Source organism: Aquila chrysaetos, chromosome 19 (assembly GCF_900496995.4).
Source record: "Aquila chrysaetos chrysaetos chromosome 19, bAquChr1.4, whole genome shotgun sequence".
NCBI classification, from domain to species: Eukaryota; Metazoa; Chordata; class Aves; order Accipitriformes; family Accipitridae; genus Aquila; species Aquila chrysaetos.
In genome coordinates this window covers 24,001,056-24,015,610 of record NC_044022.1, presented here as the reverse complement: position 1 = coordinate 24,015,610, position 14,555 = coordinate 24,001,056, and the positions used below count along the sequence as shown (strand labels likewise).

The following is a 14,555-nucleotide window of genomic DNA, read 5'->3' as shown; positions in this document are numbered from 1 at the left end:
GGACAACTCTGGCTTTCCCAGCAGAGGCAAACTATGCCACGAGACTCATTAGAAATAGCATCTTTCTCTAACTAGCTTCTGAGCAAATGTCTCTGAAGAAGGAACACCACTTCAGAAACAGCTGCTTGCTTTGGCCACCAATCCATCCCTTGCTGCCTACTGCTTCCCCCTCCAGGATGATAACATGATGTTTCTTTTGAGAAAAATTAAGAGATTATATTTTTAATACTATGTTAATCTTGAGGTAATTTAACCAAAGATGGGAGAAGACCAGTGTGGTTGGAGATTCCTATCTACATGTCAGCAACACACAGTCATTCATCACTAGCAGAAAAAAGAAAGGGAGAGGAAAACCATTTCGCAAAACTCCGCTTTACCAATGGACAAGAGGGAGGATCAGCATCCCTACCATTCACCACAGCCTATTTTTTAACAGAGAAAAGATAAAAGAAAGAACTTGTTAAACTCCCAGCAAATCTCCACAACCGCAAGCAAAGCTAAAAAGGAGAACAGTGAAGTCAAATAGGAACCATACATGCTGGCAGGGTGGGCAGAACCACTCTCCGTCAGGGATTATCATCAAAGGAGGGCGAAGGCAGGCTGTGTGGTATCCACTGTCACAAGAGTCACACAACAAAATCTGTGGAAACAAAATGAATCATGAGTATCTTTTGGCATTCACAACCTGTAACAAGCTCCAGAACTATTCCCCCAGCCAACACAGAAGCGCTTTATAAATACTACAGACTGTGCCAAAAGCAAATAAAAATCCTGTATCATTTATCACTAGATGTTTCCAGGGCCAGGGATGGTTTTTATGGGGAAGTTTATGTATCACAGTTTTCCATTTTAACACCATATTTCCTCTTATTATATGTTCTCAGGCACTTAGTACTACTGGACTACACAGACTGTGTGCCCATAGTGTGGAATCTGGTAATGCTTTCCAGAACCTAGACTAAGTGAAAAACTCCATCTGGACAAGATGCACTGTGAGCTGTTTTCCCTGTGCACTCACGTCCACACGAGGAAACCTAGCCATTTCCTCAGTCAGGATGATTTTATGTCCCGGTCAGCAGAGACAAAGCCTCACAGACTTTTAGGGGCATACAGAACTAGGCAACTATTAGAGTTCACTTAGCTGGGTAAAACTTGAGATATCCCTTTCCATCACAACTGAGGAACAAAGCAGGAACAAAGCTGTGCGAGTATCTACTGCAATATTTATCTCTAACATCCCAAAGGTCGAACTGTCTCAGCTATACTAGGATATCTGTCACACACCTGGGAGTATGCTTATTTTGTGGATTCATAGCAGGACTGCGCATTATGATTTCCCAGATAAATAGAGGAATTCATGATGATATCTACCACTGATGAACGAGAACCATAAACATTAGAAATAGTGAAAGCTCGCTGTGCTCTTTCTGTATGGGATTTTGCTGTCCCCAGTCCTCAGGGTGATGTACAGCTATATCCAACGAGGATGACTATGTAGCTGTGACCATATCACAAGACACTGGAAAGCATACATTACACTGCTGGGGTGTTTTTAAACAAATGTTTAATGTTCTCTCCTCTGTATTCATTGAGATTGCAGGCACAACCTCAAAGCCTCACCCAGATTAATTCTCAGTGGACTAAGTTGTGTTATACCTCATAAAAGAAGACACTTCAGAGGTGGTAAACAGAAGAAATAACTTCCTTCCCTCCTTATTAAAGGTAAACTCATCTACTGTCATGAGTTTACCACCTAAAACCCAGAGAATATTCTCCTATGTACAGCCACCCCAAAGGATGATATGCCTTCAGATACCACCAAAGCCAACCCACCAAATCCGACACAACAGCCAACAGAAGCTTTCCCCAAAAGCCTACCAGCTCAGGGTGATTGGGAAGGCCACACTTCTTGCACGGCTCATCATCATCAGCAGGTGCAGCTTCTTCTTCCTCCTCTTCTTCCTGTTCCTCCTCATCATCCGAGTTTTTTTCACTCTCCGAGTCCTCACTTTCTTCATTACTTGAGTATTTCCACCTGCCACGTGTTCGCGTACCCGTCCACCGAACCTTGCTTCTCTATGAGACATACCATTTCAAAGAGAAAACACAAAGGAAGCTCACAGAGTTTCTTCCTAGATCTTAAAAAATGTTTGTCTCTACAGTGAAGTGATTCATTTCAATCAGAAGAGCTGCAGCAAATGTACAACAGAGCATTTCAATGAATAGATTGTCTTTCAAAGAGGCTTAAAACGCAACAGCATAATAAAGGGAGAAAAATTCATACCGACCTGCAGAAAGAAATCTTCAAGAAAGATTTAAAAGTAGGAAGACAAATTTGTCACTCAGCCCCTTTTTTCTATTTTGACAAGGTAAAGTTGCTTGTGAACATGGCAATCTACATTTAAACCGTCTCACTTTTTGATGACTGCTTTCCTCAATCCAAAGAGAATCTTCTCCCCCTGCCCCATAGAGTTTACATCTTTTATTTTACTTTAGGAAACACATTTGCACTCTAACAAGTATATTAACTCAAGTATTTCTGGTGCCTTCCTCTAAGATGGGCATACTTTTCTGAAATAAAATCACTGCATCTTTTAAGTGCATAACTTATATCTAGGTATTCTTTCACATTTATACTTTTCCATTATTTTTCTTAAGTGAAAACTGATTCAATCGATGCTTATTTTTTGCTAATCAAAGGGGCATCTACCCCTTTCTATCACATTTACCATCATATTTTGAATGAAAAACAGATTTCAATTAAAATTCAGAATGTTATTTTGAGTTAGTGAAAACTACTTTCTGCAATTCGGTTATTTTATATTTAAAGCAACATACCAAACAGAAGAAAGTTTTCTTCCCATTAACTGACTTGTTATTAACCGACCTGAGTTCTCTCACAACTCTTCCCACCACCCCCTCCCCCCGACACTGAAAAAGGAAAATAACTTATCTAGCTTTTTCAACTCAAAATAATTTTTCAATTTTGACTAAACTACTCATTGACCTGAACGAGCTGAATAAACTAAAACATACAAAACATTCTATTTCTCCTGCAGTATGGACTCGTACCAAAGCAGTATTTGTCATATTAGTAAAATTTTGTTTCAGGTTCTTAACATTAATTTCTACCTCTTTACAGATTTTACTGTTCACTAAACTTTAGTAGCAAATGTACTTTAAATCCATGATAGTATTAGTTTAGACTTCAGGCTTCATCATACGTCATCATCATGTCAAACCTATTTTTTAAAGACCCTTCTTTAAAAGAAAACAAATATAAAATAGCCTATTAAAGATTTGGGTATTTTTCATCTTGATGAAATGACAGAAGCTTAGTAGTTTCAAATGTCTTCCTCTACCATACTTATTTTTAAATCTCTCTAGAAAAGTAAGCATCTATAGATCTCCTTATCTCTCACAAAAAGAGATCAGGTTAAAACGACTATAGCAACAGTACTTCAAAATTAAAACTACTTGTAGGACTTACTATTACTTGCATTTATTTTCTTTTTTAATGAAAACCTTTAAATGAAGATTTTTCATTTCTTTATGTATACGACAGAATTTTTCAGTATAGATGTTACCATTCACTGAAAAATCAACTGTTCATTTTATGAAGGTTATTCAACATAGCACTATGTGAAAGAAACTTGCTAAATAAGTGAATGTCTTGGTAAAACTACAAAATCGGTAAGAAAATGTGTAGCTGTGGAAAATTAATGGGATTTCAAGTTGATATAAAAAGAGTGCACTTAAAAATACAGACTCTTTACTCCTTGTTTCTCTTTTGTACTCCATATCCAGAAAAATGGAAGATAAATTAATAAAAAGCGTTTATAATTACATAGATTTAGAAGCATACTACACATATGCATAACTTCGTTACATTTACCTGACATACTTTTAAGATCTATGCTGCATAAGCAAAAGTTTTTCACGAAAAAAAGATACCTCCACACAAAGTAAAACATATATCCCACGTATGAGAAAAACTAAATTATATCACGAACTCACCACAACAATAACTAGAAACAGAAGTCATAATATTTTTATTCTTCACCATTTGTTGGTTCCTTTTTGGCTTACGATCATCCTGACCAACCAGACACCAACAAGTATCCATCTAGTAAATCCACAGGAGCTAGAAGTCTCCATTCAGCCACTCAGCCAGACTGACTCAGGTCTGATCATTTCAGTTTTTAGAAGAATTCACTCCAGTTGACTTGGTCTACTTAGTTTAGGTTAAGTGACAGATTTTATAAACTGGTAAGTCAACAGACATTAGCACTCTCTTAGGGGGCTTTTTTAAATTGGTTGAGTCCACTAACTGGATTGCAAAGCTAGTTTCTTGCAAAAGCTGACCAAAGGAACATAATCCTCAATATTCCTACGTAAGTGCATATTCTCCTTATAGATAAGACTCTGGGTATTCTTTATTCCCGGGTAATAAAACTGTATTACCTTGTTAACCTTAGAATTTGACTCCTTCTCTTGTTTTTTTGCATCTTCTTTTCGTTCTGGTTTTTGTGCTGCTGCAGGCTTCTCTTCTTCCTCTTCAGGTCGTTTTTTGTCAGGTTTCTGATCCCGAGTCTCCACAACTTTTGGAGTAGGCTTGGATATTCTTGGAGATCGCCTTAATGTGCGGCCAATGCTGACCTCTTCTGGCGGTGTTTCTGTCTTTCTCTTCCGACTGGAGATCCTGATTGTTAATTTAATTCCTTCTTTCTGTCTTTCAGAAGTTATTTCTTTATTATCTGTTGCACAGCTTTCTTCTTCAGAAACTAGCTTATATTTAAATTTGCTTTTAGGTACTGGAGATTCCTTTTTACTCTCTGAGGAGTCCTCTAGGTTAGAAGGATGGGCATCATCTAATCTATCTGGCTCTGTCTTGGCAGCTTCTGGCTCTTCCTCTTGTTTTTCAGGGCTGGATTTTTCTTCTACATTGCTCTCCTCAGGTAGAGCCGTTTTACTATCAGAGCCCTCCTTTTCCAAAGCAGGTTTCTCTAAAGTAACAGGAGAAGTAGATGCAGGGAGTATCTCAGCAGCTTTTGGTGAATCGGGTTTCTCCTCAGACTCACCTTTACTTTTCAAAGTCTCTTCATCAGACAGTGCAAGCTTGGGCAGTTCTGCAGGAACAGATGCATTTGTGGACTTCTCTAGCTTCTCTAAACATTCTTTGGGTGGCGGTAGTCTGTCCTTCTTCATTTTCATGGCTAGTTTCTCTTCAGATGTTTTGGCATAGTCTTCAGAGTTTGAAGACTCTTCCACTACCATTTCAGTAGTTGTGCTGTCAAGCGACTCTTTTTCCACAGGACTAGATTCCTCCTTTAAAGGCACTTTCTGATTAGAAACCTCAGAGACCACAGCCCCTATTTCTTTCACCACAGTTGCTGCATTTTTCTCAACCTCGCACGCTTTTATAATTTTACTAACAGAGTCTGATACCTTTTCCCCACTTTTTCCATTTCTCTCTTTCAATGAGCTGCTGTCTTCCTTTGTGCTAGCAGAGTGTTCTGACTTATTATTTTGTATGACACTTGGGGTTATTTTTTCACAGCTAACCTCTCCATTTACTAGCACTTTCCCATCAGGACATAAAGCAGTAATTGTAGGGACTCTCTTAAAAGCTTCTTCTTCTGGTTTCCCTTCTTCCTTCAAGACATCCTTTGTTGGAGTAACACATTTACATAGGGGCCCCTTTATTGGACTGTCATAGTCATCCGTCAGCTTGATCTCTCGCTTTTTAAGCGGTATTTTTGCCTGCTGGTCATTTTTAAGTTTCTCACTTTCTTCCACAGATTTTTCCACAATTTCTTGGGGAGTTTTGGCATTAACACAAAATTCTAACCTCTCTGGCTCATTAACTGCTATTTTGTCCGTACAACTTTTTACTTCTTTTAAGTCTTTTGGTTCTATTTTGTTATCCTTCACCTCTACTTTAACAGGCTTGACATTTTCCTTAAAGGAGTCACTCTCTTCTTTGACAGTTTGCTTTTCTTCATTGTATTCTGAAGGTTTCTCTAATTTTACTATTACTGGCAATTTTATAATTTCTTTTTCTTCCACCTTCTCAATTTTCAGCATATTTTCATCGTCTTTGACCACAGGAAGAGGAAGGCTTTCCAATTCCATTGACTGTTCCTCTACCTCCTCTTTTTCTTCTTTGATTTTTAATTGATTTTCTGTTGACAGAGAAAAACAACTATGAAACAACCAGGGGACCTAAAGGATTACAAAAAGCATCCATCAAAACAAAGGCATACCTAAAAAACCCAACAACCCAAAGTCCCCCGCAAATGAATCTTCTTTCATACCATTATTAGGAGTCTAGCTTATCTAATACTGTCATTAAATGAGTAGGTTGCCAATTTTTTAGCTATAGAATCACAGTTCAGTTTAATTATATACCAAGATAAGCCTAAACTTCAGAAGCTAGCAGCAGAATTCTAGATTCATCCTTCTTTATACAGGCATCACAGCCCCTTCTTTAGTAGTACCCCACCATTTTCAGAGAATACATAAAACCTAAGCAGAGTGCACAAAGCATCAACTTGAAGTCTCACTTGAGTTTCTGATTTATTTCACAAACCAGAACATGGTGTAAGATTCCATGGTCAAGTGAAAATTCCACATAGAAATCAGTCCCCTGTTTGTCAACGTTTTTATTTCAAGAAATACTTAACTATCGTATTCCAATAGTTCAGAGAAAACAGAAGACATTCAACGTTATAGCTTATGGCAAAATTCATTTAGAGTCTCTGGACAATGACTACATCTCCTACACACTATCAAAACACAAATAACAGACAATATTCTACATTCACTGCATCTGCCATTTCTAAAACAAGCACAGGGAGTAGTAGCATATCACAGAAAAACCTGCAGGGCTTAAAGTGCAGTTCCAGTACTCAGAAGAAACCCTGTATTTATTTTGTTACTATGTACTTAAGCCTATTATTTATCACTACCACAGCCTCTTAACATCTGTTTGTTTTTTTTTTATTTTACCATACTTTGAGTCAGCTAGGGATAGAACTAATTAGAAAAAGCAAATATAATAGCACTACCTATACCATAACAGCATCTTCTACCATCTGGAAGATGTTATTGCAAGGGTGTTATAACTCCAAACAAAAAGATGATTTTTTTTCTTCTACCTCACTCCTCTCCCTCCGTGCTAGTGTGATTTTTTTCCAAGATGAGAGCTTCCCAAAGTGGTTAGAAATATACAGGAGAAAGCACATGACAGCTAACTTAGTAACATTAACAAAAATAAGCATTTTAGAAAAGAAGAGAGTGGTGAGGAAGAATTCATACATTGTATATTTTCAAATACAAAGCACATATCCAAATAAGTCTGCAGTGAAAGATGCATCTCTAGGGCACCAGAAGCAGTAACTTTTTGAAGGCTCAAGGCTGGTTTTTTTCCCCTTCATAGAAGTGGTCCCCACTCTGAGCCCTTGTAACATAAAAGCTGCCTCTTTAAAGACATTCGTCTATAACAGTGAGAATGAGATATTTTTTCTGTGTTCGAATTCTTCCACCCTCCCTTCACTTCTTTCTGTCTAAGCTTTGTTCGACCATTTCTTCCCTTCACCTACTGCCTTCTCCCAAACTTTAGCTAGGATCACCAGAATCCCAAAACTTCTCTGTATGGAAAATAAACAGTTGTTCTATAGTTTAACTCCCCGAACAGCTCGTAAAGCATTTCGTACGTATGGAATGACTCAGTCGATGCACAACTTGTCTTAATGCTATTCGAGTCAATCAGGCTAGTAAAAAACATGTAAGCATTGGTTCAGTTTACCTTACTTTTGTATGAACTAATTTAATGCTATTTGGGAAGTGGCCAAAGCAAACAGGCATCAGGTCTTCCAGTATGTTTTCACTGTACCTTAGAAGGGCTTTGAGTGTAGTCCTTGGACTAACAGGAAGAATTACTTGAGCTTCTCAACTGAAAGGCTCTAAGTAGTGCTCTGAGAATATACTGACTACACATGTAAATAATTTCATTATTCGTTACATCCATGGAACTAGTGCCTAGGGGTGATTTTGCATCAATACACAGCCTAATGCAAGTACTGACCCAGGTGAGTGTGCCATGGGATTTGGGGAATTATCTACAGTGGGGACATTCATTAAAATGCTTTCAAATGGCTTCTTCTGAATTCAATGTAAAGTAAAATCATATCTGATGCAGAGATCTCGATTAGATGATTTAAGCTGGCTTGACTGAATTTTAGTGAGACAAAGGCAAGATCAGTACTGGGAATTAATTCCTCCGGGTTATGTTGTCACTTACATGCACAGTTAGATATTGGAAATGCCTTAGACTGGAAGACAATTCTGTTGGTGTTTGTCGCAATTTACTGCAATTTCTACAGTAGTCTTTTAATGCTTTCACAACTACTCAAATTTTAGCTAAATGTTTTATTTATTTCTTCTGTTCTACACTGTTTGTTGCAAAGAATGAGAATAAAATAGCAAGTCTTTCTCCTTGATACTCAGAACCAAGACAGGCCTTGGCTAATTCCATATATCCAATTAAACAGATTTGAAGAAACACATACTAACACACTGGAATCCTTAAATCTTGTTTCTGATTGTGAAAATATTTTCCTGTATTTTAACAAAGTTGTAATACCAGGTAGTAACTGGGGAAAAATTGCTTGGGATAACAAGCTTTTAGCTTTTCATAACTTGAGAAAAGGTCAGATTCTTATAACGTAAAATACTTCAGGCTAACTGATACTTAGTAAAACCAATGCACAAACCAACAAGTCACGCAAGTTATGAAATATGTGCAATGACATGATAGTAAGGAAGGAAGAAAGTTTCTTTGTTAATAACAACAATACAGTGGAGGCAGCTAAGGACCACTTCACTTCTAAAACATTTTGGTATTTAAAATTGTTTTAATTTAAACTCATGTCTTCTTGAAAAATCACCTCAATTGTGAAACATTTGAGGAAGTAACCTTTTTTTTTTGATTCAAACTCAAAAGAAAAAATAAAAAAGACACCGAATACTGTATTGATTTCAATCATGGCATTGCACAAACAGATTTTTCTTTTTAAAATTTTAATGTTGCTAGAACAGGAAAAGTTTGGCAACAGTTCAACGCCCCACAAAAACATACAATGATGAGCATTTACAATATTATACAATATGTACAGCAAAAATAAAATTACTTAGAAAACAATTTATACACAGCGCTCTCATAAATAAACTCTTGAGCCTAAATATGCACTAAAACTCAAAAAATATTTATTAAAGTATTCAATATTTACTTGATTTACCTTGAACAGAAACATTTTTTGTGTTGTTTGTTTGGTTTTTTTTAAATTCCTAATCTAACACAGTAACTTTTCATGAACTTGAAAATTCTAACATTGCCACAGCACAACATTTAAAATTTGAGAAAAGAAGGCAGAAAACCTTGTGTAGATGCTTCTTCGCCCTTTTTGGTGTCTTCATCTTCTATGCTTGGGCTTTCACGTGATGAATTCTCCTGCTGAGAATTGTTGTTTTTCAAGAGGGCAGGATCAATTTGTGCTTTCAAGAGCTCAAGGGTCTCAGCAAGCTCATTGCGGTTTCTAGATGACAGAAGAAAAAACATACTGTCTGATAAGCCACTTACTCACCCCAAAGGGATTCATAAAAAAAAAAATAAAAAAAAAAAATCAACAAACACCATCTGCTTAAATGAACACTGCCCTGAAAACCTTATATACAAGCATAGTGAAATGCCTGTCCCATCAGAGCGGCTGCAACTTTGCAGTTGGAAACCTTCCAATTTATCCATACAAAAATAAAATAACTTTTTGGAAGGACCCTATCTATCTCAAGTCAAGTCCCGGATCCAAGGTGCGACTATTATTCTTTTATTTATTATCCCCCTACCAATCCTCACTGATTTTTCTTTGCAATTTCTTTTTTCTCTCAGCAGAGAGGAAGTTGTAGTTTTCTGCTCACATACCAAAGGAGCAATCACATCATTCAAGTGAAATTTTCAAAAGCAATTAAGTAATTTAGATACTTTTTGCAAGTACCCACCCTAAGCACACGTAGCAAACAATACGAAGTTGTCTAGAAAGCTCCAGCTACTTGAGTTACAATAGCAAGAAAATGTTCGTGCATCTCTATGCATGCAAATCTCAGTGCACTGTAACTCCTTATTTAAACTGGACATCTAACTATAAAACCCAACACCTTAAAGTATAATGAATTTGAGCGATGATTAAACAGTCATCTTCGTAACAGACTATAACAACAAGACTCGCTTTTTTTTTTTTTTCAAAGTCAACATTCAGCAATTCATTTTTTGCAGGTTTACAGAACAAAAGGAAGCCTGGAACTGCAAGAGCCCTGAGGTGTGGAATCTCATGCGTTTAAAACCATTTCACATTTTACAATGCATTATGGTGTTTTTCTGCTGTGAGTATGGAGTATCAGAACTTTCCCAGCAGAACCCTGATTTCTTCTGCTTTTGGCATTGATCTCTGGAGTCTGTAATGCATGGAGAGAGATAAACACCACTCAGCTCTTGATTGGTTTGTTTAGATACATTTACTTTATTCGCCCACAACAGCTGTCTAAATTTCACTGCTAGTAATGCTTATCATTTTATGGCCCATTGACAGTGGTTTAAATGGTTTAGTATGACTCCCTTGGTTACTAAAGTTATGGATATGTAAATAAGCTGCAGATATAAAGATTAAAATTTACAAACAGAAAACCACCCCATCATCTGACTTTTTTTAGATCTATTTTTACATCTCTACATACTTTTTAAGTCAGAGTTGATTCTGCTGAGTCCAGTTTAAAATCCAGTTGGAACTCATCAAATTAAAGAAGTTTACATGAAGATGAACTAAAAATGGATAACTAGTAGATATGAAACAAACTTCAAGCTAATTCTTTTTCCAGTAAGAAAGATTCCATATACTTTGCATAGCAGGAAAATGAAAGAAAAAAAAAAAAAAAAAAAGAAGTAACAAGAATCACAAAAAAATGTAAATCTGAAGCTAAAATACCACTAAAATATTAACAGACCAATCTGCAGCAACTGAGACCCAGAGGCACTGAGTCACGTACACATCAGTCTGCATCATCACCCACCTCATCTTCAGTGATCTATGAGCTGAATTCTACTCCAGAAGATTTTTCATGCCTATTTGTTTTGTCAACAGTTTTGTAGTTCCATGAAGTTAAAATTGCAATGTAATTCCCCCAAGAACAAAACTGTCCACTTGTAATTTTCTTAATAGAGCAGAAGTTAAAGAAGCAAGAGTCCTCCTCCATTTCCTAAGGCATTTAGTTGGCCAGTGAGCAATATGGAGCCATCGTCCTCAAGAGAGTCTTCTCTTGGTACCCTTTCCATATATCCATTGTAGCTTGATTAAGCAGAAAACAAATTACACATTGGCTATTACCAACAAATCAGTGAGTTATTTCTGTATTGTGTGGTTTTTCACTAAAACATACATGTGAAGGCAGAAAATCCCGCTGTCATGAATCCTCATCTGTGAGAAGTGGAGATTTATTGAAATAAATTTCTGAGCCCCAGTCACAAATAGCTAAAAACCCCTACAAAATAAGAAAGGAAAAAAAAAAAAAAGCGGGGGGGGGAACCCAGAATACCTAACAATGCATTTCCACGTGGATCCATCCTGGTCATCCTGTTCTTCTATGTACATCCTGACGTTATGCTCTTGATCCAGCTGATACCAATACATCAGGCCATCCTTGTCTCGACCAATGGGCTGAAGACGCATGGCATCAGCATCTTCCTCATTAATTATGTTCTTAAACTTTAGATTGTCATCAAACTGACATTCACAGAGATACTGAAAAAGTGAGAAAGTAAAAAGATTATTAAAATATCAAAATATAAACAGAAATAAGAAAGTCAGCTCATTTCCTTTCACTGTAATTTGGAACTTCTTTTTAAGCCTCTCTCTATTGGATCTGTGAGTTAGCTATAGCTATCGGGTTTCTTCCCAGACCATGCTGGTTTTAAATGAGACAAGTTTTTGGGTTGTTTTTTTTTTTTTTTCCTGGCCAGCTTAGAAAGTTAATTTTTTTTTTTTTTTTTTTTTTTTTACGTAGTACAAATGATATCGTTCTACAATAAAACACATACATAACTTGGAACCAACCCTGACAGTTTTCTCAAGACTTGAAAAGATGAAATCCTATCTCTGCCTTTGGAATTCAGCAAGCTAATAAACATTTTTAAAAGTGTACTGCACAGGCAAATAGCTACTGACAAAACAGTAAGTACAAATCAATTTTCATACAAAGTGTGAAAAATATGCAAAGTGTTACATTCAGTTTGGGCCCATCCCACTACAATGACTATTACATCTGTAACAAGATCACCTCTACATTTAGTGTATCTACTATGGTTCAGTCAAGCTAAATTTGCAATATGTTCAAGTGAGTGAGAAAGCCAAATCTCCAAGATATTTAAGCAAGTGAGGAAAAAGTAATTTAGAAACTTGTTTGATGTGTACCTTCAGAATCCCCAGTTTGCATTCAACACTCATTTCTAGGTAGCCTTTTTTTTCCATCTCCCAAGCCCAAGTGCTGTTGAATTCTTGGCATATCTGTCACAAACAAAATAGTAAGATTGCTAGGGTTAGTGGATAAAAGCAACTTTAAACTTTTATATTAATAGTACCTTACTTCAGTAACAGTTATACATGATGTCTTCAGGATTGCAGGTCAGAAAGCTTCACACAAAAATACAAAATAAAACTGGGATAGGTAGGCAAGGTCTGGCAAATCTCCATAGAAGAACAGATCGCCAAGGCCCTGATCACCACAGACTTCTCTAAACCTCTTAAATTAGACAGCACAATTCTGAACTGGGAAGGTATTCTTGTCTTTGCTGTGTAAAATCTCCCATTTTGCTATTTCTGACTTGTCTATTCAGAACATAAATTCTCTCGAGTAGACGTGATTTCTTATTACATGCCCTCACAGCACTTAGCATGTAAGCTGCCAAGCTCTCTTGGGGCCCCCTAAGTCCTACGACTGTACTGCAGATAATAAATGCAACTGATACTCCCTCCACGCTGTGGAATTATTATTCTTTAGAAAATATCTTGCGCTTCAAGCTGCTTGATAAATATTTTAAAATATTGTAAGTTTAGCCAGTTTCAATTTACTTAAAGCAAATAAATTCAATGACACCAATATGGGGAAAAAAAACTGAACACAAAAAGAAAGTGGCAGTAGAGGATAAATAGATTGAGTCAGCAGGAGCTCCAATAATAACAGTGGAGAAGGAATTCCCTCTCCTCCTAAACAATTCAGACATGCTTAAGACAACTCTCATGAACACAGAAGAGCTGCTTATCAATTTAGGACACATGGTGGGATCTCCAATCGGTGAGGCTATTCTAGTGGAAATACCCATTAGAAGGAGGCAAAAGCTAATCATAGCTGCATCTCCAGTCAGGATTACTTTGAAGTGCCAGTGTTGAATCACAACTGTCCAAATTAGCACGCGAGGTACTGCTGCTCTTCAATCTGCAAGGAAGCAAAGCCCTGCTGAATGGACTCAATCAAAACAGCGTAGTCTCCCAATCACCAAATTATTACTAAGCTCAAGATACAGTCACTAAGCTACTTGAAAACCTGTAAATCGCATCTGAAAGCGGCTTTTGCTGGAAACAGCAGCAAAAATAACCCTAAATGTCACCCGTCAGAAGTACTGATCAGCTGATTCATGTTGTAAAACTCCACATGGGCTACAACCAGGAAAGGGGCCGCAACCCCTCCTCTGTCCCCACAGCCGTGCTACCTACCCTCTGCTATCCCTAGTACTGACACCAGTTCTTAAGTGACCCAAGGGTAAGCCTGCAATTAAGATTGGCTCAGCCACACCATAAATCACACTCTGACCTTAAACTATGACCTACAAAGAACGGTGAGGAGTGCTCTCTGGTCACAATCAATCCTGCTGAAGAGCAGTTTTTCCTGCTCCGAGGTTAAGGAACATTACACTGGTACTTCTCTGATGCAAAGCCAAAGCTCACAGTGAAAGAATCACTGCTCGCTCACAAAACAAGGTTACCCTGCTTTCTCTCTCATTTTCAACCATGTAACGTGAAGAATGCTGGGAAACTGTATATCAAAACCCTTGCTAAGGGCATGTGCCAGTCGCTGTTCATTACTTACTCATTAAGTATGAACGCAATAATGAGAAGTTTCATGTGCTGCGGAAGCGTATGATTGTCAAAGCAAAAGCTCAGAGACATCAGAGCTGATGAAGCATCTGTTCAAACTGAAATGACTACATTTTGACAAAAACCAGATGATTGTGCTTTCTCCTGACAAGTACTGTCACAACCCTGAACTACAGATCTCATTGATTCAGGCTCCACTGAAATGTTAAGTCTCTGCCTTCATAGAGGGGAAGTTTCACACCGATCAAAAACCTGCTGCTTGTGGGAGCAGCTGGCTTCTGCATACTAAAGAGTGGTCAGCACCTTCCCACCCTGCAAAAGAGACACTGAAACACAGCGCTCTCAAGTATTTCC

General features: G+C 37.5%; 1 protein-coding gene across 4 annotated transcripts in view; it reads right to left on the bottom strand.

Moving 5' to 3' along the window:
• The window catches only part of RSF1 (remodeling and spacing factor 1), a 65,996-nt gene that overhangs the window by 25,505 nt on the left and 25,936 nt on the right, over positions 1–14,555 (bottom strand). For 3 of the 4 annotated variants that reach the window (XM_030042866.2, XM_030042867.1, XM_041118536.1), the window contains 6 exons: positions 12,522–12,614; positions 11,647–11,852; positions 9,442–9,599; positions 4,465–6,185; positions 1,879–2,076; positions 536–640 (listed from right to left, as the gene is read on the bottom strand). In XM_030042866.2, the coding sequence (XP_029898726.1) occupies positions 536–640; positions 1,879–2,076; positions 4,465–6,185; positions 9,442–9,599; positions 11,647–11,852; positions 12,522–12,614 (2,481 nt within the window). Of the gene's footprint in view, positions 1–535; positions 641–1,878; positions 2,077–4,464; positions 6,186–9,441; positions 9,600–11,124; positions 11,503–11,646; positions 11,853–12,521; positions 12,615–14,555 lie in introns of those variants that run through there. The other variant, XM_041118537.1, reaches the window with a different exon arrangement.